Raw genomic sequence first — 24,524 nt, 5'->3', positions numbered from 1 at the left:
GCCATAAATGAAAACCATCTATTTTTCTCTAAATGAGTAAATGCATGGTCTTTTAAACACCACAAATGAGATGGTTTGTTTTCAATTTTTGGATAATGGTGTCTTAATATATAGATCTTAGAAATTGATTGACATAATGCAATATATTATTTTTATAATTCTACCTTGGTCCCATGCATTATAACTATAGCACATGCAACTTTTCAATCACCCACTATATATATATCCAAATAGCAACCAACAAATTCTCCCACAACTATCATTTGTGAATATAAACTACACTAAATTTTCTCTCTTCAATTCTCATGGAAGAATGTGGAAATGCAATTGGATTTCTTGAGAATAAGAGCATCTTGATCACTGGTTCCACTGGTTTTCTTGCAAAGAGTATGTATATTACATACCAATATTATTAGGGTTATTTTATGTTATATTTTATCACTTCTTTTTTAGAAAAAAAAAAAAAGTAATAATATTAACATATAAAAGAAGGTTGGAAAAGTATTTCAACATATTTGTGGAATGTAGTTTTGGTGGAGAAAATATTGCGGATTCAACCAAATGTGAGAAAACTCTATCTATTGCTAAGGGCGGCGGATGAAATTATAGCCATGCAACGTTTCTGTAACGAGGTATCACACTTTTGTTTTGACAACATAAGTTTCTGTTCGTTATAAATTTACATGATTATTACTTGTCAATGCAAAACAATGGATTTCTTTTACCCAACAACTTTTAACTTACAAGAATGAGGGGTTAAACAAAATTTACTATATATGTTTGGCTTTTTGTATTATAGGTGATGGAGAAGGATTTGTTTCGAGTGTTGAAGAAGAAATGGGGTGCAAATCTGAATACATTTATTTCAGAAAAAGTATGTGTGGTTTCTAGTGATATCTCACTCTCACATATGGGTTTAAAAAATTCAATTTTGGTTGAAGAAATAAAGCATCAAGTACAAATCATCATTAATTTGGCTGCAACAACCAACTTCAATGAAAGGTAACAAACAAAATGATTTAAATTACATAAAGTACTCTTAACTTCGACAGTAATTGTAACGAATAACTACGATGCTTCTCCACAATTACAAGTTTCGTTTTTCAAAATATGACATGGTGATGAGCTATAAAAAAAAGTTTTTAAGTCACATTTGAAATAAACTAATATATTTTTGGATATCCCGGTAAAATCATGTTTTGTAGTTCTAATTATTGATTGAGATGAAAAAATGGGAAGTATATTCATTTCATTCTAAAAGGCTCCATATAAATACACATTTTAAGTCTAAAAATAGATTCCACAATGTTAATAACTAATCCCATGAACCTCATAGTGACTTAAACTTGACTACAATTAAAAATAACCTCAACTATTTTTCCTAGAAACTAGGAATTGACTAGACCAACTCAAAACTAATTCACAATTTTGAGTAACTAACATTCTCCTCCTAGCTCAAATACTGCAAACACCTAACTTGCTCTTAAGAGCTTGAAAACGATCCACAAAAAGATTTTTAGTGAAGAAATCTGCTATTTGCTCTTCTGAACAGCAACTACCAATTGCACTTCTCTTTCCTTTTACATCTCTCTCAGAACATAATACTTGATCTTAAAATTTTTTGTCATTCCATGAAAAACTGGATTATAAATGGCTAGAGTGGCTTGATCATTCACAAACACCTTCACACTCTCTTCCTGTTTCAGATGCAAGTCATGCATCAATTTCTTCAACCAAACAGCTTGGTTGATTGCTATTGCTGCTGCAATGAACTCAACTTTTGCAGTTGATTGAGCCACTATATCTTGCTTTTTTGAACACCATGAGAAACACTTTGAGCCAAAAGTGAAACAATAGCCAAAGGCACTCTTCATATCATCTAATGACCCAACCCAATCACTATCGAATAGCTTTACAGCTCAAAATTTTCAACTTTACTAAATTTGATCCCAAAAGACAATGTACCTTTTAGATATCTCATAACTTTTTTTCCAACAATCATATGATTCTTGCTTGGACAGTGAAGAAATCTAGATAGGATACTTATAGTGTACATAATGTCAAGTCTAGTGGATGTGAGATACATGAGGCACCCATTAGACTTCTATACACATTCTCATCGACAGGCTCTTCTCCATCATCCTTTTGCAACTTCTCATTCTGAATCGTTGAAGTGTTCACACTCTTACACTCCTCCATATTAAACCTATTCAATATCTCTCTTACATACTTCTTCTGAAATAGAAACACTTCATTTTGCTTTTGTTGAATTTCCATGCCTAGGAAGTAATGCATCAGACCTAGATCAGTCATCTCAAACACCTAAATCTTCACATTGAGTGTAGATTCACATAGACTCTTCACAAAACTCAAGTTTAGCAAATGATCGTCCATCTTGTTGTACCATGCCCTAGGAGCTTCCTTCAACCCATAAAGAGTCTTTTTCAATAAATAAACCTTTTTCTCTTGTCCTGGTATGATAAATACGTCTGGTTGCTCAATGTAGATCTCTTCTTCTAATACTTTATTTAGGAATGCTGACTTCACATCTAGCTGGTACACCTTCCATCTATGTTGGGCTGACACAACCAGTAGCAATCTGATTGTGTCCATCATTGCAACAAGTGCAACAATCTCAGAAAAATCAATTCTCCAGAGTTATGCATACCCTTTCACCACTAGCCTGGCCTTATGCTTATTCACAGAGCCATCTCGATTCAATTTGGTTTTGGAAACCTATTTGACTCCAATCACTTTCCTGTCTGCAGGCTTCTCTACCAGCTCTCCTATGTACTATTCTTCTCTATCATACTTAACTCCTCCTTCATTACCTCCATCCACTTTGTATCTCTTTTAGCTTCTTCATATCCTGTAGGTTCTAATGCAGCTACACTACTTCTTTCATACATCCCACTCAATAGTTTTAGTCCCTCTAACTAGTGCGTCATTAATTACTTCATCAAGATCCAGAAAAGACTTCTTATTGCTTTACCTCTGCCTCTTTTATTCAGTCACACTTCTCATCCTCCAAAAGCTGAACATCTCTACTAATCACCATCTTATCCGTGTGAGGTTGATAGATCTTGTGGGCTTTGAACACCATGTTATAGCCTACAAAGATTCTTGGTCCGGCCTTCTCACTCAACTTGTCTCTCTTCGTCTGTGGAACATAAAAAAAATACCTTTAAATGTGTCAGTTTTGGTTTAATATCAAACCAAGCTTCATAGGGTGTCTTCTTCTCCAATACCCTTATAGGTAGTCTATTCAATAAAAAGACTGTTGTGTTTTCTGCTTCAGCCCAAAATTCCTTTGGCAAGTTCTTCTCATGCAATAAGCATCTTGTCATCTCTAAATTACTCTTGTTCTTCCTCTCACTGACTCCGTTATGGACACGTTAATATATGTTTTTTATTGTTTGTGTCCCCCACAGCTTACGCATTCCAAAAAAGAAGCGAGCGGTTGGGCTGGAGGATGCTAGAAAATGTATTTTAAAAGGAAGAGGGGTTTGAGGGAAAACCAAAAACGGCCAAAATCACTGAATTCCGAGATCGAAAATGTCGCCCGATCGTTGAAAGAGATTCAACATGGCCGAAAATCGAGGGAACAAAGTCCCCCGAGGGGGTTTCGGAGGAAACAGGCCTTCTTAGTAAACAGAAGACCATACAGCAGTCATCTTGCGCTCATGGGAAAATGTCGATTTCGATAAACTTTAGAAACACTTCAACTACTTTAGATTTATGTTTCATGAAATATATCCAAAAATTTCTAGTATAATCATCAATAAAGATAATGAAATACTTGCTAACATTTAGCGAGAGAGTTGATTGAAGTCCACACAAGTCAGTATGGATAAGTTGCAGCTTCTCAGTTGCTTTCTATTGTGACTTCTTGAATGGCAGCCTTGTTTGCTTTCCTATTAAACAAGTTCTGCAGTTTGTTTTCAACTCTTCGAGAACTAGTACTTCTAGTGCCATCTCATTCTTCTATAGATACAACAAACCTTTCTGATGAAAATGCCCCAACCTCCTGTTCCATAACTCAATGTCATTCACTTGGCACTTGAAAACTATTTGCTCCTACTAAAGTGGATCCAACGAGAATCTCTTGTGCTACATCTTTATTTTGAACAACTCATTCCCATTAGAACCAGAAATGAGACACTTTCCTTCTTCAAACAACACTTTGCATCCATTCTCTACTAATTGACCAACGCTTAACAAATTTTGATCGATCTTAGGGACAAATAACACATCAATAAACAACTTGGTTCCAACACAACTTTCTATTGACACTGTGCCCTTCCCCTTTACTTCTAGATACTCACTGTTTCCTATCTTCACCCTTAACTTGAATGACTTATCAAGGTCCTTGAACAATGCTTTGTCACTTGTCATGTGATTGGTACACCCATTATCAACCAACTAACCATCATATTGAGTGTCTGATGAGAAACAAGTAGCCACAAAGAGTTGATCTTCTTTTTGCTGTACTACAACATGTGTTCCTCCTTGCTGTTGAATTTTTGCTTCATTGCAAAATTTTTCAATGTGCCCCAATAAATGACACCTTCTACACTTCACATTTAGCCTTCTCCAACATCTGAAATGCAGATGATTCTGCTTTCTACAATGCTTGCATGTACTACCAACAACCTTTGCAGTAGACTCTGAGCCACTACTACCACTTCCCTTCTTCCCTTTCCACTTCTTCTCTCTTCCACCTCTCTGCTACACTCTAGCTTTCAATGCCCCTCAATACTTCCTTCTTGCCTCATCAGTCTCCTCTACTCTTGTGCTTGCAAACCACTAACTACTTCTACCACCTTGTGGTTTGAGAGGTCATTAGTATTTTCTAAGGAAGTAATGGTTGCTTCATATCTCTCAGGTACTGAAACCAAAATCTTCTGAACCAATCTATTGTCCGATAAATCGATTCTTAATGCTCTTGCCTTGTTAGCAATCACAATCAACTTATCTAAGTACTCTTTAATAAACACATAATCCTTCATTTTCATTTTCTCAAATATCCGCACCAAGTTCAACACCTTCATGCTTTTGATCCTCTCATCACCTTCATGCTCACTTTTGAGGAATTCCCAAATCTTCTTTGTCGACTTCAAGGCCACAATTTTATTGAATATGGTGGGAGAAATAGTTTCATATAGGCAAGCTCGAGCCTTTGCCTTCCTAGTAACCCTTTCTTTGTGGGTCTTTATCTAATGTATTGTTGGGTTATCAGGAAGTGAAGCAATCTCATAGTCTTGCTCAATTGCTTCCCAATAATTACAACTCTCCATGTAAGCTTGCATTCTGATAGCCCATGCTTAGTAATTCTCATCGTCAAATACAGGTGGGGCTAATGAAGAAAGATTACTTGGTCTTGACACTATCTCATTTAATCCTCACAAGTGTGTCACTCAGTTTCTCTTAGGGATATCTCACTCTCACTCACAAGTCCCTTTGCTACCACTGTAGTTCTAATTATTGAGGGAGAAATGAGAAAATGGAAAATATATTCATTCATTCTAAAAAAAACCTCTATATAAATACACAATTTAAGTCTTAAAAATAGATTCCACAATATTAACAACTAATTCCAATAGGTCCATAAGAATAGAAAGATAAACTTGACTACAACTAAAAATAACCTCAACTATTTTTCTTAGAAACTAAAAATTGACTAGACCAACTCAAAACTAATTTACAATTTTGAATTACTAACCTGTCTAATTTCCTCCCCTTAAAATTGGAAGATTTGGGGGCAATTTTTTTAAAAGTAAATCACAAAGAACACGATGAAATCAAAGATAATGGAAATTAATTAACAGTTTTTTCTCATGAAAATTACTTCTTTTAATTTATTAGTCATATATCTTTATCTTCTTCTTTGTTAGTTGGGGCAATTACAACTTTAACAAAAAAAAAAAAAAAAAAAAAAATTCAAAATTTGGAGCGTGTCTTTGGTTTATGGTATTTTGCAAACATGATAAATCCCACCCGTGCAACTATGATTCATTAACTCTAGTTGGAATTTGATTGTTATATAATTTTTATGTTATTGCTATGTGATCGTTATCTGATTTTCATTTGATATTTATTGTTATATGATTATTATCTGATTACTATTTGATATACTAATTGTCAATAATATTGATTGTTGTCTGATTATTATTTGATTGCTATTTGATACGGATTGTTATCTAATTGTCATCTTATACTAATTTGCTATCTAATGGTTGTTTGATTGTTATTTGATATTGAATTTTTTTTATTGTCAATGATACCAACTGATTGTTATCTGATTACTATCTAATATTGATTGTCAATAATACAGGTTGCTATATGAGAATGGTTGTCAAATTGTTTATGATATTAATTGTTACCTGATTGTTGTCTAATTACAACAATCAGGTATGGCACTTGATTTGGAAATGAAAAAAAGGAAAAGTTGTGGAAGAATCTAAAATTCAAGAAGAAGAAAAAGGCAAATAAATATTTTAAAAAAATCAATATAGATGTGTTTTGATTCCAACCACTAAAAATGGGAAAGCTGGAAATTACCACAAAACCGAGTCAAGATTTTAGTTTTAGTATTTTGAAAACAAAACCCATACAGCAGAAAGGAAAAAAAAAATTATATATATAATTTAAAAATAGTAAATGAAAAACATCTCATTTATTTGGTAAAAATATAACTTCATAACTTAAAGGAAAAGTAATAGAGTTTGAAATGGATAAAGAAAAGTCCCGTGAGAGAGAAATATAATAAAAAATCAGATGTTATCTACAGAAATCGAAGATACAAGACATAGATTTAATTGAGGATAATTTTGAAATAAGATAAAAATTTAAAATCAAACTTGCCTCCAGTTGGAAAATTTGAAAAATTGATGATATAATTACTAAATCCTATATTTAATTTGATACTCAGTGCAATTTTCCTGGTTATTTTTCCTTCTGCCCATCAATAATTTCAGTTGATCTCACTCTTTCATAATTTTTTCTTTCATTAGTTTATTCTTCTAAGAAAGATTGTTGATTTTTATTAATGTATAACTAATTTTTATTTCTTTCATTTATGTCCTCTCTCAACACTTCAATTAAAAAATTTACCTTTCAAATTTGTTTTTCGCTCCAGGGAGACAATTTTAAATTAAAATTCACCTAAAACCACAAAGTAGGAACCTTTAGTATTGAGAGAAACATAATTAAAATCTACCTCTTTATATTATATGTATATCACTATTTTATGTCATTGCCACGTCACGTCACTTTTCAGATTTCATTTTAATTAATACAAAAGTTGGTGAAAGAATTATTTTGAAATAAAATTTAAAATTTAAAGATAAAAATGAGAATTTGAAAGTTATTAAAAAAAAAACATTGGTGCTAGATATTTAAAGTTTTAAGTGAAAAAAATGGTTGAGGGGTCTTCAACTCCATAGGGGTATTCATGGGTTGGTTTGAATTGAAAAACTTTTTCTAGACCCAAATCAATTGTTCAGGTTATAAATTTCTTCAACCTAAATAATCTTTATTAAAAAATGAACCTAATCCAACCCAACCATGAATATTTGGGTTGGATTAGTTTGGATCAATCGGGTCATTTATTTAAAATTTTGTTCTAAAAGAAGTCAAAAGTAAATATGTAAAAATCTTATTTAATTATTTTCATATATTGAATTAAGATTAACTATTCAATTTCAATTTATATAGTGAAATTTTTCTTTCTAAAGTGCAAAGAAACTTGTTTTAAAAGTTGTTGATGAATAAATTATTCAAAAAATATTGAAATTAAATTAAACTAAAACCAATATATGTATAAATAATTAAATAAAACTCAATTTCAATTTATATAGTGAAAATTTTCTTTCTAAAGTGCAAAAAAATTAGGTTTAAAAGTTGTTGAAGAATAAATTATTCAAAAAATACTGAAATTAAATAAAACTAAAACCAATATATGTATAAATAATTGTGTTATAAGTAACAAAAAATATATTTTAAAGTTAATAATAAATTCAGGTTGGTTTGGGTTATATTAGGTAAACCCATGAACCAATCCAACTCATAAAATTTTCACTTATTTAAATCCAATCCAACTCAAATCGCACGGATTGGGTTGAGTTGATCGGTTTTTTTTAATCATCAGGTTTTTTGAACACCCTTACTCCATACTATAATATAAATATTGATAAACTTAATTGATGCCAACATGTTGATTAATTTTATATTCATGAATGTACACACATTAATATAGTTCTTCCAATTTAATTTTGTTAATTACATAAGCAATACTATAATTCTTTTAACTATATATGATGTAGCACTTCTTTTTTTTTCCCCTTCTGAAACAAGATATGATGTAGCACTTGGCACCAACACCTTGGGAGCTAAACATGTTGTAAACTTTGCAAAGCAGTGCCCTAATTTTAAACTTCTTGTTCATGTATCCACTGGTTAGTATCCATACATTATTACTACTTTTTAGCTCAACTATAATAAATCGTCATTTGTTTAAAAAATATTCCTATACGTTTAAAAATTACAATATTATTCTTCAACTTTCATAAAAATTTTAAAATTACCATTCAAATATAATTTTTTTACAATTAACATAAATCGAGACTTAGAACGGTGTCGCGGTAAGCTAAACTGATGTAGTGATTTAAATTTTCATTCAATATCATTTCCATACCATTTCATATCTCAATTTTTGTCTAAAATTTAAAAAAAAAAAAAAAAAAAAAAAAAAAAAAAAAAACTATTTCAAAGGTATTTTTGAAACGTTGATGAAAGTTCAGAGGTAATATTATAACACGTGAAAATTTAAGGGTATTTTTTAAACAAATAGCAAAACTTGTGGGCATTTTGTTTTATAATTTAACTGAACTTTATTTTTCTCCCTTTTAATTTCCTTAATCATTTTTGGTTTGGAAGTTCTCTATTTTTATGACCCAAAAACTAGAAAAAATGAAGTTCTCTATTAAATAATAATTTGAGAATGTATTTGTATCAGCTTTTATCTCAGGAGAAAGAGAAGGACTTATCTTAGAAACCCCACATAAATTGGGAGAGTCTCTTAATGGGACAGAAGGATTAAACATTGAAATAGAACAAAAAGTAGTAGAAGAAAGATTAAAGCAACTTAAAGACATTGAAGCTTCTGAAAAAGTTGTAACAATAGCCATGAAAGACTTGGGCATCCAAAGGTATGGAGTTAATTAGGTTAATTAATTATGTTGTTTGAGTTTAATTTATTGTATTAGCTAGTAACGATATATATTATCATTTTCTTTTGTTTTATTTATGGTAAGGGCTAATATGTTTGGATGGCCTAATACATACACCTTTACAAAAGCAATGGGTGAAATGGTAATTGATGACCTAAAAGATAATCTACCTTTGATCGTTATACGACCCACTATAGTTACGAGTACTTACAAAGAGCCTTTTCCTGGTTGGATCGAAGGCGCCAGGTACGTAATTAATTTTTTATAAATATTTAGGTGCTGTCTCGATTGTATTTATCCTTTTGTAGTCGAGTTACTTAATTAAAATTTGTCATGACAAATCTGTTTCTTAAGAAAATAATTTATTTTTTTTAAGAAAAATATTTATGGACATTTCCTATTTTAATTATGTGCATTCCACTAAATTTTTCAATCATAGTTTGTCATGTGTTAAATTATCCTTACTTTTTTTAAAAAAAATGTATTATTATTATGTGTATAATGAGAGTAGGATGCACCCAAGTATTGCTTTGTTTATTGGCTAAATTATAAAAAATACACTTGAAATTTATACTCTTTTTTTGAAAATTTTTAAGAAATTTTCAAAAGTTTCAAAAATATCCTTAAACTTTAAAAAATGGTTCAAAAATACTCTTTTCTTAGTTTGGATGGAAACTTTTATCATTTTGTTTAAAAAATACTCTTGACCTTTCAAAAATTTCAATATTACCCTTAGCTTAAAAAAAAGTTTTAAAAAATACTCTTACTGTTAACATATGAACAAAAACTGTTAATACATTGTTCTAAACATACGTCTAAACTTTCAAAAGTTGTATTAGTACCCTGACTTAAAAAAAGTTTAAAATGTCCTTACCATTTATCTACACCCCATCACCTCCCTCTTACATTTTCTCTCTTTTCCCTATTTCAATGTATGATCCAGGGGTGTTCATGGATTGGGTTGGGTCAAAAGACTTTTTAGACCCAATTGGGTTGGATTGGTTTGGGTTAATCGGGTCACTTATTTAAAATTTTGTTCTAAAAATAAGCAAAACATAAATATGTAAAAATCTAATTTAATTATTTTTATATATTGAATTAAGATTAACGACTCAATTTCAATTTACATAGTGAAAATTTTCTTTCTAAAGTGCAAAAAAACTATTTTTAAGAGTTGTTAAAGAATAAATTATTCAAAAATATTGGAATTAAATAAAACTAAGATCAAGTAATAATAAAAATATATTTTAAAGTTAATAATAAACTTAGATTGGTTTGGATTATATTAGGTGAACCCACGAACCAACCCAACCCATAAAATTTTCATTTATCTGAACCCAACCCAACCCAACCCAAATGAACTGATAATCCAACCCAAACTATATGGGTTGGGTTGGGTTGGGTTGATCGATTTTTTTGGGTCATCGGGTTTTTTGAACACCCCTAGTATGATCTAGCACTTATATATTTTCTCTATTTTTTTTTCCTCTTTCTCTACTCTTGCTCTCCTTTTTGTTAATTGTTTGACCATTGCTTATTTATTATTATAAAAATAAAAATAAAAGATGGTTTGTTTCAATTAAGGTATATAGAATATAACAAAAGTAAAGAAAATAATGGAAGCACCAAGAAGAGCTTAGGACTTACAAGGTTACTGTGACAGTTAAGATATATAGTGGTTCAACCAATTTGGTTTAAACCCTCTGAAATCGAGAACAACCCACTGCAATACAGGCCAAATCAACCCGCCTTTGACCGGCGAACCACCACACACAGACCTGCAGCGAACTCACGAGCCGAACCATAACCCACCAAAACCAGCACTTACTGACTGGCGACAGCACGCAGAAACCACTGTAACTCCGGATGACAGCCTGTGAAGCCAACGAACACAAATCCACACCGCCACTGACGTCAAAGCCGGACGAAAAAAGGAGCGGTAACTCCCTCGGTGGTCTGCGTGCGTGAACGGCTGCTTCCTCTCGCTTTTTTCTTCCATACGGCTGCTGCCTATGCTTCTCAAAGAGTCACACGAATAACCAGCCCTAATTGGAGTAGATGGATATATTTACAAAAATGTCATTTGTCCATAATTACCATAATGCCATTAGGCCTTTAATTTCACCAATAACCCAATAAAACTCACTTAAATACCTTGTTATTTTCTACAAATCTCCCTCATAACAAGAATATTTAAGTGCCAAGCTGATTCTCCAATCTCCCTATCATCCAGATTTAATATTCAACCCATATAATAGGTATTTAAACCTATGGGCTGGAAGAAACTTGGTTAACATATCTGACAAATTCTCAACTGTATGAACCTTGACCAGTTCAACATCTTTCTGGGCCACAACTTCTCTGATAAAATGAAATTTGACATCGATATGCTTAGACCGTTCGTGATGAGAAGGATTCTTTGCAAGATGAATAACACTCTGGCTATCACAACGGACGATAGGAATGAACTCCTGCGACAACAACTCACTAACTATCCTTTTCAACTACACTGCCTCTTTCACAGCTTCACCCAATGAAATATACTCTGACTCAGTAGTAGACAAAGCAACAACTGACTGTAGAGCAATCTTTCAACTGACCACATTACCAAACAAACGATGTGACCTGATAGAGACCTTCTTTTGTCAAGGTCTATAGCGTAATCTACATCTGTGAAGCCTTCCAACAGTGCTGATTTATCACAATCCTGCTAAAATCCAATGATATACTGGCACTACCTTTCAAATATCGAAGCACCCATTTAACTGCATTCCAATGCTCCTTCACAGGATTTGACATAAACCTACTTATCATACTCATAGCATATCCCAAGTCAGGCCTAGTACAAATCATTAAATACATAATACTTCCAACAATATTACAATAGGGAATATTAGCCATCTCTAACTTTTCTTGTTCAGTAACAGGACATTGAGATGAAGAAAGCCTAAAATCTTTTCTTGTTCAGTAATAGGACATTGAGATGAAGAAAGCCTAAAATGAGATGTTAAGGATGTCGAAACTGCCTTACAACCAGACATAACCTTTCTCCCTATCTCTTTTCACATCTATGCCTAGGATCCTTTTTAGTTCACCTAAATCTTTCATCTCAAATTCACTACTCAACCGTTTCTTGAGATCACAGATTTCAGAATAATTCTTAGACACCAGGATCATATCATTTACATACAGAAGTAGATAAATATATGTACCTTTTTTATATAGTTTCCAGTACACACAGGCATCATATAAGCTCCTGTGAAACCCCTGCTTCAAAATAAAGGTGTCAAACCTGATATACCACTGTCTCGGCGATTGCTTCAGTCCATAGATGGTCTTGTGAAGACGACAAACCATGTTTTCCTTTCCTTTCACCTCATAGCCCTTAGGTTGAGCCATGTAGATCACTTCCTCCAATTCTCCATGAAGGAAAGCTGTGGTGACGTCCATTTGTTCAATAAACATATCAAAGTGAACAACAATAGATAAAATTAATCGAATGGACGAATGTCTCACCACCGGAGAAAAAATCTCATGAAAGTCAACTCCCTCCTTTTGAGTGTAGACCTTGGCTACCAGTCTAGCCTTATACCTAAGCTTGTTGTCACCTCCTGTACTGATTTTATAAATCCACTTTGACTGAATGAGATTCTGATTAGGAGACTTTGAAACCAATGACCATGTCTGATTCTTCTGCAACGAGAACAACTCTGCTTCCATAGCATCCTTCCATTGTTTCTTCGAATCAAATACAATAGCCTCCTCAAAAGTAAGAGGCTTTGCTTCAATACTGTCAACTGCACAAGTAAGAGCATAAGCAACTAAATCAGCATAACCATACCTCGTAGGAGCCTGTCTCACCCGCTGAGGCCTGTCACGTGTAAACTAATAGTTCTGTAGGTCACTGCTACTTGAGCTTTCTTCACCGAAAGCTCCATCATCAATAAAAGTACTCTGCAATTGAGGTTGTCTACCATCAAAACTGGATGACTGATCACTGGATTCGCCTGAACTAACTGATGGTCGTGTTTTAGAATCAATTCTAACCTCTGCCTCAACCTGATCAACTGTTTGCTGTTTCTGCTGCTCTTTGACACAAAATGGCATCTCTGTTTCATTAAAGGTCACATCTCTGCTGATAATACATTTATTTCTACCCTCTTTCAAGCACCAAAGTTTATATCCTTTAATACCCTGAGGATAGCCAATAAACATACATTTCAGTGCCCTCTTATTCAGCTTCCCTTCCTTAACATGAGCATAAGCTGAACATCCAAACACTCTGAGATGATCCAAACTTGAAGCTTTTCCTGTCCATATCTTCTGCAGAGTCTTTAAGCCTAAAGTGGAAGACGGACTCTTATTAATAAGATAACAGGTTGTTTGGGCAGCTTCCCCCCAAAACTTCAACGGTAATGAAGCATTTGTCAAGAGACATCTTGTACGCTTCATAATTGTTCTGTTGAACTTTTCAGTTAAACCATTGTACTATGGAGTGTACGTAACCGTGAAATGCCTCGTAATTCCCTCATATTTTCAAAATTTATCAAATTTGTGATTCCCAAATTCTAAACCGTTGTCTATTCTCAAATACTTTACCTTCTTGCCGGTTTGGCTCTCAACCTACTTTTTTCATTCAAGAAATTTTCCAAAAGCTTCATCCTTTTATTTCAGTGGATACATCCACACCTTTCTTGAAAAGTCATCAATGATCAACATAAAGTATCTTGAACCTCCCATAGAAGGTACCTTTGTAGGACCCCACAAATCTGAATGAACATAATCCAAAATTCCTTTGGTAGAATGCTTCCCTTTTCGAAACTTCACTTTGGTAGACTTTCCCATTATGCAATGTTCACAAAATGGGAGTTCAATGTTTTTAACTCCTCCAAGCAAACCTTATTGTGAAAGAGCTTGAAGACCTCTTTCACTCACATGAGCTAGTATGTTATGCCATAACATAGACTTATCTATTTCTTTCCCAGATGCAACAGCAGCACTACCTGAAACCTGTAGTAGCCTCCAACACATAAAGGCCATTCCTCAAGGTCCCGTTCAGCTTAATCAAAGAACTCTTGATAACTTTCAGAACTCCATTCTCAGATTTATAGGAATAACCTGCTCTATCTAATTCGCCCAGAGAAATTAGATTTCGTTTGAGTTTTGGAACATACCTTACATTTGTAAGAATTCTAATCATTCCATCATATGTTGTAATTCGAACTGACCCAATTCCTTTACATCACAAGCACCATTATCACCAAGCAAAACTGATCCCCATCATTTTCCTGAAAGTCAATCAAGAAATCTCGATTAGGAGTCATGTGAAACGTGTATCCTGAATCCATGATCCAAGCATTCTGAATGTCCCTGCTAGACACCATCAAGACCTCCGCTGAATCCATTTGTTGCACTAGAATCCCCTGCATGCTTACTACTTGATGTTTCTTTGCTCTTATTCAAAGAGCAATTTTTCTTAAAATGTCCTATGTGACATAGGAAACACTTTTTGGTTTTCCCCTTTGATTTTGACCTGGATCTCGACTCTTTTCCTTTTCCGTTCTTTTTCTCACTTCTGCCTCTAGTCATGAGTAACTCTCCATCTTTGTGCTCCTTTTTAATCTCGAGGTTTCTCGTTCTCAAGCCATCCAACATTATATCCATAAACAATGAATCCCGTCCATATTTAATAGATGCCTTAACTTCTCGATATAATTCAGGCAATGAATTTAGAAGAATAACTGCTTGATTTTCATCCAACATCTTCTCATCGATGTTATTGAGATCAACTATAATCTTCTGGAATTCATCTAGGTTCTCTTCTAAGCCTTTATTAAAGTCCATCTTATATCCAAAAAATTTCTCTTTTAGATATAATTTATTTGGCAAGGACTTAGTCAAATAAAAAACTTTCTAATTTCTTTCATAACTCCGCTGTAGTAGTGGCCTATCTACTAGCCTAAGCAATACAGAATTATCGTCGAATAGGCCATCTCATCCATATCCCTTTTTTCAACTTCTGTAATGGTTGGTGGAAGGTCATTTTCATCTAAGATTTTGGCTACCTTTTGTTGTACCAGAACAGCTCTAATCTTTTTCCTCTATAACCCGAAATCACCTTTCCCATCAAATTTAACAACTTCGAACCGTGTAGACATCGAAGCCATCTGTCAAATTAATCCCAACAAAAAATCCTGAACAAAGAATATGCCAGCACACTACCACACACCCTCCTTAGATCGAATGAAGCTCTGATACCACTTGTGAGATTTTTTTAACCTAACTTAGATGGCCAAACAAAACACAAACAATCAGCAAAATAAATTGAAAGCAATAAAAAACGAACACCAAGATATATAGTGGTTCGACCAATTTTGTCTACATCCACTTTGAGAACCAGCTTAAATTAATTTTCTTATGAGCAATAAGGAATTTACAATTATAGATAATCAATAATAATCACCAATCTATAATTTTAATATCCACTGATACCGAGAGATCCGCACACAACGTCGCCTCTGAAATCGAGAACAACCTGCTGCAAAACTATTAGAGTTAAACAACACGTAGCGGAAGAATCAAGGATTCATAAGCATTCTAGTTCACTAATTTTGACAAAAATTAAAGCATGTTGTTCATAAAAATGGGTTTTCAGAACATACCTTTGAAGAACTCTTCAAGAAAATCGTTTGTATAGCTGTTGTCTTCACTTAATATCAACGTGAACCACCTTAAAGTCTTCCCTGCTATGTTCTTGGAGGTTTAGGCAGAGTTGTGGGACTCAAGAATGGCTTGTAGATGTGAAGAAATAAGGGAAGCTCATAGCAGCAAGTAGAAGAAGACAGCTTCTTCTTCACCACGATTTTTCTCTCAAAAATTATGTATTCATCTTGTATATCATCATCCTTCTCCAACAACTCCAATCTTTTTTATATATCAAGATGAATATGCAAATAGATGGAGTGCATGGCTTGCAGCTCATGCTTGGAGAATCAAGGTAGAGAAGTTCATGGTTTGTGTGTGAGCATAAAAGATGATGATAATGGAAAAACTCTTTTTCCATTATGTGCTAACATGCAAAACGAATTTCATTTCATTTTTAAAATACAAAATGAATTTTAAATCATTTTAATTTAAAAATGAATTTTCTTAAATTAATTTAAAAAATTAATTAATTAAATATTAAATATTAAATTAATTTTTGCACAATAATCATCTTTATATATTTAAATCTTATTTAAATATTTATTCTCTTGTTCCATTTAATTTGAACGTTTCAAATTAATTTCTCAAGTTACCCTAAAGTGTACCCATTTACGAGCTAGTAGGGGATCTCGTAGACCTACAGATTATGGGCTCCAATGATCCGAGATTAATCGGCTAAACTCATTAGACCGATCTAACTCCCATTCGTTAACTAATGAGTGATTCCACTAAAGCCATAGCTGAACTCCTTTCACTGTAGATATATTATGTCCACTCGATATAACCATGATTAGTAAGTTAACCCTTCACAGGTTGCTCATAATAACGGATGGGTCGAATCTCTGTTTTACCCCTAAAATTACCTCTTGTTTCTTAAGTTCCACCGATCCTCTAATGAACAATTGATTTGTAATCCAATCAACAAATCGAATCCCTCTTAGGCCAATGAGAGAGTGAGGCCTCTTGTTCAAGACCCAGAATCAACATTTGAAGGGAACAACTTCTCTACTAACCCTAATCGGGTAAGAGTGAATTCCCTCTTACACCCAATGTTCCCAGCTATTCATCTGGTCTTATCCAGAGGCAATTGGTCTACTCTTACCATTTACAGATCAAAGGATAATCCCGAACAAACAGAAGTTCATAGTTAGCTTAGGATTAAGGTCAAGTTACCTAGGTCATCGCTTTGAAATCGTCAGTCTAAACAGTAAACAACGTTATAAAGTAAGAGTGACAGGTTTCGTGGTCCGATCTCGCACAAAACTCATTTGCACAGGATACCCCCACTCCTCATGTCTCAACATGCACAAATTAGGATCACTTCGTATGTAGCACTTTACAACACTTTATAACAACTACAGAGTAGGTCGCATCCAATAGTGTTACCAGAATAAGGTAGCCAATCTTATTCATATGCTATAGATCATTTTGACTATTTACTCGAACCTAATCCACTTGTATGTCTCTACATAAAGTTCAAGTACTCATATAATAGTCAAGAGAATATTGGATTTCTAAAAAATAATATAGTCAACAATAACTTTATCGAATTCTCAGAATAAGTTCTAATGTTTACAAACTACGAGTTTTAGGACATAAAACCTAACAAAAACAGCCCAAACCAACCTGCATCTGACCGACGAACCACCACACACAGACTCGCAGCGAACTCATGTGCCGAACTAGAACCCACCGAAACCAGCGCTTACTGACCGATGACAGCACGCAGAAACCACTGCAACTTCGAACGACAGCCTGCGAAGTCGATGGACACAAACCCACACCCGCCAACTGTACTGCTGTTGACGTCAAAGCCGGACGAGGTGAACGATCGGTGAACCCCTGCTGCTGACGTTAAAGCTGGACAGAAAAAGGAACGACGACTCCCTCGGTGGTCTGCGTGCGTGAACGACTGTTCTCTCGCTTTTTTCTTCCAGACGGTTACTGCCTATGCTTCTCAAAGAGTCACACGAAAAATTCCAACCCTAATTGGAGAAGATGATATATTTACAAAAATATCATTTGCCCATAATTACCAAAATGCCATTGAACCTTTAATTCACAAAAAAACCCCATAAAACCCACTTAAATACCTTATTATTTTCTATAGTTACGTAAATAGTTGAGTGTCTGTTAATAGCCAGATACGTCCTTTTTGTATTTTACTATTTATTGCTTAGGTAAGTTTTAAGTTGAATTGTGATTTTGGGAATTTTGTGAGATTTTGTAGGATTTTATGTTTTAACTCGAAATTTTAGTTTCTATTTTGTTTGTGAGAACATTAGGGCAAATGGACAAATGAGAGAGAAATGAGAGTATCTTATATGAAAATAAAGATGATACATATATAATTCATTTTAAAATTGGTGCTTTTCGGACTCAAGAAAGCTTAAAACAAACTGATAACTATTCTAACGATATGAGTATCTTTAAACTTTTTTTTTTTTTTTTTTTTTGTAAGACTAAGAGTATCAATACAACTTTTAAAATTTCAATAACATTTTTGAAATGAGTATTAATGTTTGTATTCATAATTAACAATAAAGATATTTTGAAAGAACGTATGTGTTGTTTTAAGTGTTAATTTTTTTTTTAAAAAAAATTAGTCTTTATTTTATATGTATGGTAAATTATGAGAGATCAATACTATTTTGTTGTTTGTGTGTATCATCTCTATCACTTTTTGATTGTGTGGTTTAAAATTGTCTTTTATTTTATTTTATTGTTATCTTTTTAAGTTTAACTATAATATTAACGGTGGAGAAAACTCAACTTTTTCTTGATCCACGTTGTTTAAAGTTCAAAAATATTTTTAAAGTTTAGGGATATTTTTTAAACAAAACATTATCAGATTCCATCCAAAACTAACGATAAATATATTTTTTAATGTTTAAGAATATTTTTTAAACTTCTGAAAGTTCATGAATATTTTTTTATATAAAAACACAAAGTTTAGAAATATTTTGTATAATTTAATATTTTTGTTTTATTGTATTATAAAAGTGGACAACATGGATTAAACTTGACCTAATCATTGCCGTTAATTTCTATCCAAATCATATATAGAAAATATTTTTTTTCGAAACATAAAGAATTCTTCTAACGTCCGAGTTTTTTTTTCCTTTTTTGCAGGACCATCGATAGCTTAATTGTTGGATATGCTAAAGGAAAACTAACATTCTTCTGTTGCGATATTAATTCAATCCTTGATGTGGTAAGATGAAAATTATTTTTTTTTTCTTTTTGAAATTTTGATCTCTCAAATTTATATACATATATATTTTTCTATAATAGAATTTGAAAGAAAAATATTGACAAACTTTAATTAATTAAATATAATGTACTTAGATCCCAGCAGATTTGGTAGTGAATACAATTATCAAGACGATGACAGTGCATAAACTCCAAATATGCAATCAAATAATATATCATGTGGGTTCTTCCATAAGAAATCCAATGAAAATGAGTGATCTACGACGTTTCATGTTTCAATACTTTACTGAAAAACCATGGATTAATGGAGATGGAAATGCCATCAAGGCTAAGAAAGTCAATGTCTTCAACAACTTGGATAGCTTCCATAGATACATCACCATTCGCTACTTATTTTTTCTCAAGGTATGTTGTTCAAATATTCTAAGAAAGTTAAAAAGCCCAACTAAACTAATTAAGAATATTTCAAATATATTTATATTGAAGTATTGATATAATTAACGTTGAAAAAAAAAACTTAGCTTATGTTTGAATTATACCTATCTTTGTACAGTTCAGACAGTTATTCAATAAAAATTTGTCATGTGATATATTTTTAAAAAAAAAAATTAATTGTTTTCCTTTATATGTAAAAGAAAGTGATGCATGCAAATTAGATACAACCTATGTCACACTACTTAATCATTGAAATTATTTAACCCCATCCGTATTTTGGATTCAGTGGTGATTTAAACATGGTATATAAAGATCAAGAAATTTTGTGTTGAAAACACTTTAAAACGTCATTTTTTTTCTTTTATTAATATTAATTTCTACTCCTTGGGTCACCTCTAGTTTTTCAAACCTACAAGTTAGATGAGTACTAAACTATTTTTAGTTTGAATGTAATTTTTCCTAATACTTCTTTTAATGAATTATGACATTTTTGTATTTAAGTTCTTGATAGTTTAACTTTGTTCTCTAAATTCTAACTCCATTTCGTCCATTTAGTCATTTAGCTATAAAAATTTCAATTTCAATCCTATAACTTTGGTTAAAATTTGCATTTGGAATCTACCATAGAATTTTTATGATATCATCCTATGTATGATCTATATTCCTTAGCAATGTTGACACCTTTATAAAATATAAACTAAAAGTGAAATTTAATAGAACTAAAGAAAATATGAAATCTAATAAAACTTTAAAGATTACTTCTAAGACAATGATTTAAAAGGACCAAGATGAAAGGGGAACAAAAATTTTAAAAACAAAAAGTAAATAACACTTTAAGAAACGATATTACAATGAAACTTTTGTTGATCAATGTATTCATAATTTATAAAGGTTTTGGAATGGGTAAACAAAGCATTATGTCACTCTTTTGAAGACAAGTATATTGATCTTAAGAGGAAATTAAGTTGGGTGATGAGACTACTACAACTTTATCGCCCATATCTCTTCTTCAAGGCCAGGTATTTATGTAAAATTATTAGTCCAATTGACTATTTACCCTTCTAATTTCATGGATGTCACACTCTTGAATATTTATATAATTATATTTTTGATAATTTTCCATACTATTATGCCAAACATAAGTAAATTTAGTTCAACGATAATTGACATGATCTTTCTTTCTAAAAGTTGAAGTTTTGATGCATTGATTTAAGCTTTAAAAAGTCTGGAGTATAGGTATCATTCGTAAAATTTGACCAACTTATATTTGTATTATATTTTGTTGTTGTATATACAGATTTGATGACACCAACTTTGAAAAATTGGGAAGGCCTACACGAGACAATGAAACAGATAGAGAGACACTATTTTTGGACCCAAAGGATATCAATTGGGAAAACTACTTCGTCAATGTTCACATTCCTGGTCTCGTTAAATATGTCATCAAATGATTCGATTTAGATCGAAATGGGTAATTTTAACACTTTGGACTATTTTCTCTTGTCATAAAAAAAATTAATAACCATTGATTTTTTTATTAGATCAATCATGACAAAGTGGAGAATCGAAAATTGATTCTTTATCTGAGTAATGTCGAAGAAACCGACAGCAATTGAGATAGAAAGATGTTCTGATTTTAGTTAGTGTAACCTCAAATGAATTGGTTTATATTAATTATTTTGAATCGCTTTGGATTAATTTATAATAACTATCATGAATTTATATTAATACTCTTTTTCTTTGTTATAATATTATTAGAATTAAAACTTCACCCATAATATATGAAGTAAAAGATTTGAATTTCTAGCCTCTTGATCGAAATTCGAAGATATATACCTAAAAAATGGATTAGTAAAAAAATTTATTGGTATATTCTTAGACAAATGCGTGAGTCTCAAAAGTATGATATTTTTTTTAGGCTAAAACACTATTTTGGTCATTGATATTTTGAAATTTGTTCAATATTTTAGTTTTTATATTTTCAAATTTGTATTATTATTGTTTTAGCCTTTTATTCTTAAAAAAAAAAAAAAAAATCCTTTGAAGAAGTAAATTTTAGATTTTTTTATAGTATATAAACTGTTTATTTGTGCTTGAAACACAATCGGAAAAGAGATGAGAGCTTGCTACAGTGCTCTTTCCTCTCCTTCGTTTCCTTTGACATGCGCTGCAGAAGCTCCAAGATTCTTGTGGCAGAGGGTGGGTCCATACAATTCCTTTTGGATATCCCTTACCCCTGAATCTTTGGATTGGCTAAGAACCACCTTCGAAACTTTGATTGCGACACCAAGAATAAATCATTTTTTCCCAGAGAAAAGATATCCAGACCATTGTCTCTGGGTTTGAAAAGCTCACAACAGAAATGCAATATTGCAGAAATTTTTCGTGTTGATGACAGAGGGAGAAAATGTTGCATTCTCAAGGATAGCTTTACTTCTTGCCAAGGCCAAACTAGCAGAGGGTCAAGCTATTCTTCATTTGATAATGACAGCTCCAGGCCCTCCTACGCTAAAGTAGCCTCACCGGGAAGCTCCTCTGGCACAAGCTCTACTAATAGCTCATCCAAAGAAGATGAAATACGCAGAAACAATGCCATCTTGGAGTTGGAAGCAGAAGAGGATTTTGACTGGGATCACTCTATTATCATTACACGGTGTTGTTTTCATGACGATTGGTAGAAGATTTTTGCTAAGCTTAAAGCTCAAGTGGAATCGAACTTCACGTACAAACCTTTTCGTGTTGAAAATGCTTTGATTTCTTTTGATAACGGGGAATGGGTTAAGCTGATCTGCTGCAAAAGATGACGGGTCACAGTTGGCAGATTCTATGTTAAATTTAAAAAATGGCCTCCATGTTTGCATGCAACTCCAAAATTGATACCTAGCTATCGGGGATGGATGTGTTTCAGAGGCATTCCTCTACATGCATGGAACTTAAACACATTCACACAAATTGGTGATGCATGTGGTGGATTCATTGAAGTGGCAAAGGAGACTTGAGAAAGAACTGATCTCATTTAAGCTAAATTGAAGGTACGATACAATTACATAGGTTTCATCCAAGCCACAATAAAGATTATCCAAACAACGACAGAAACAGAAGGTAGGTAGATAACAGAGAGAAATCCCAGAATCCATGGTACATTCCTTAGAAAGGCAGTAACGGAGTTTAATGAATACAACCCTGAATTGGAGCAATACAAGTTCATTGGAAACGTTGCCATTTCACCAAAGAAGTATGAGCAAACTCCAAATAGGAAAACCAGCTCAGCGGAAATGCACAACACGGTTACACGGTTACATGTTCACCAAGGCTCCATTAAGACTCTGACAGTGATATGAAGCTTGAAACCGACACATCAGAAAGGAAAATAATTGACAAAGGGAAAGGAATTATGAAGTGTAATGAGAAGACGACAACCATCAAAGAGGAAAGTTACTTTTCCATCTCCTAAAACAAAACTTTCTATTTTAACCCTGAAAATGCCCCAGATCGACCCATTAAAATTCAAAGTCCAACTGGCCCAAATTCTAGAAGCCCAACTAGGCCTAAAACCTATCAGAATCAGAGGAAGAAGATAGAAGAAAAGCTTGTCTACCGAATTAAAAGCCCAACTCAGACTCCCTTACATGAAAAGACCACCACATCGATCCAAGGAGACAAAGAAACGCCAATTATTGAAAATAAGAAGCAACCTGAATTCACCCTCACGATTGATTTGGGCCACATCTCCCCACTACCTGACACTTTAGTATCCAACCCTGATGTTTTCACCTCTACACCGGTCCAACCCTCCCCAACACAATCTGAAATTGTGAAGGATAGCCTAGGCCCAATGCTTATCAGCGATAAGATGAGAATATAGGGGTTCTGGACTGCAACAAGCGTGAAAAAGCGTTAAAAAAAGAACTCGTAGTCTGACTAAAAGAAAACAATCTCAATCAATGGACCGAGCACTAATTTTGGGAATATCAAAAATGTTGGTGTGGGAAATACAGACTCTTTGTCTCAGGGGCTCCATGTTCTTCAATGAAAGTGCTTATTTGGAATAGTGAAACCTCTACTTCAATTCCTGCCAAACATGGCATGAAAAAAATGCAATTCTTTTGTTAAAAAATGTGGATTGATTGACCCTCCTTTAATGAATGGTAAATACACTTGGTCCAATCTCTGTACTCAACCTTTTCTCTCCAGACTTGATAGGTTCCTGTATACAGGCCAGTAGGAAATAGATTCTCATCCCATTATTCTAGAACTTTTACTAGAATCACTTCAGATCACTTCCATGTTGTCTTGGAAACTTCTAATCTTTGTTGGGGTCCCACTCCTTTTCAATTCAACAATAATCTTTTACATTAGGTAAATTTTGAAAACAATGTAGATGTTTGGTGGGATTCCACAAGCCAAATTAGCCACCCGAGATCCTCTTTCATTCGCAAACTAAAGCAATTATCTCAGTCTATTCATTCTTGGTAGAGAAGGTAAAAGAAGGTAACTAATGAGGATAAAAAGGCTTGGACGAAAGAAATTTGGAGTATTGACTTTGCTTGAAAGTAACAACAACTTGACCGAAATAGACAATGATCGAAGAACTGCCCTGAAAGTTGATCTAAGTACCGAGGCTTTTAGATAGGCCCAATATTGGGCTCAAAGATATGAGAAATTATGGCTTCATGAAGGGGACGAAAATATGGCTCTTTTCCATAAAGTCTATACGGCTAGACAACGACGAAGTTTAATATCCAAAATTTTAGATGAAAATGAGATTAGCTGCAATATAAATGACCCTATTGATAAGGTCATTATTAATCACTTCAACAACATTTACGTTGACAAAAGCAGAGAATTATGATTTATTGAAAATCTTAATTGGGAGCCTATTAACAGATCAAACCAAGAGATGCTTTGTGCTCCTTTCACCGAAGTTGATCTTCTATTTGT

The 24,524-nt window shown here is 33.1% G+C and overlaps 1 protein-coding gene across 1 annotated transcript; it reads left to right on the top strand.

Moving 5' to 3' along the window:
• Positions 1 to 264: 264 nt before the first annotated feature.
• LOC120089216 (fatty acyl-CoA reductase 3-like) lies at positions 265 to 21,184 on the top strand. Its single transcript, XM_039046626.1, has 10 exons — positions 265 to 387; positions 529 to 632; positions 800 to 1,002; positions 8,356 to 8,456; positions 9,017 to 9,209; positions 9,315 to 9,476; positions 19,068 to 19,149; positions 19,284 to 19,553; positions 20,475 to 20,602; positions 20,881 to 21,184. The coding sequence occupies exons 1-10, from the start codon at positions 306 to 308 to the stop codon at positions 21,032 to 21,034; spliced, it is 1,479 nt and encodes a 492-aa protein (XP_038902554.1). The 5' UTR covers positions 265 to 305; the 3' UTR covers positions 21,035 to 21,184.
• The last annotated feature ends 3,340 nt before the right edge of the window (positions 21,185 to 24,524 follow it).

The sequence above is a fragment of the Benincasa hispida genome, chromosome 10 (genome assembly GCF_009727055.1).
Source record: "Benincasa hispida cultivar B227 chromosome 10, ASM972705v1, whole genome shotgun sequence".
In the NCBI taxonomy this organism is placed as follows: domain Eukaryota; kingdom Viridiplantae; phylum Streptophyta; class Magnoliopsida; order Cucurbitales; family Cucurbitaceae; genus Benincasa; species Benincasa hispida.
This window is presented reverse-complemented; position numbering and strand designations above follow the sequence as displayed.

Coding starts and splice junctions, on each gene's coding strand:
- LOC120089216 (XM_039046626.1), top strand. CDS start 306: ATGGAAGAATGTGGAAATGCAATTGGATTTCTTGAGAATAAGAGCATC. Junction 633..799: donor TGCAACGTTTCTGTAACGAG/GTATCACACTTT, acceptor TTTGTATTATAG/GTGATGGAGAAGGATTTGTT. Junction 8,457..9,016: donor TCTTGTTCATGTATCCACTG/GTTAGTATCCAT, acceptor TATTTGTATCAG/CTTTTATCTCAGGAGAAAGA.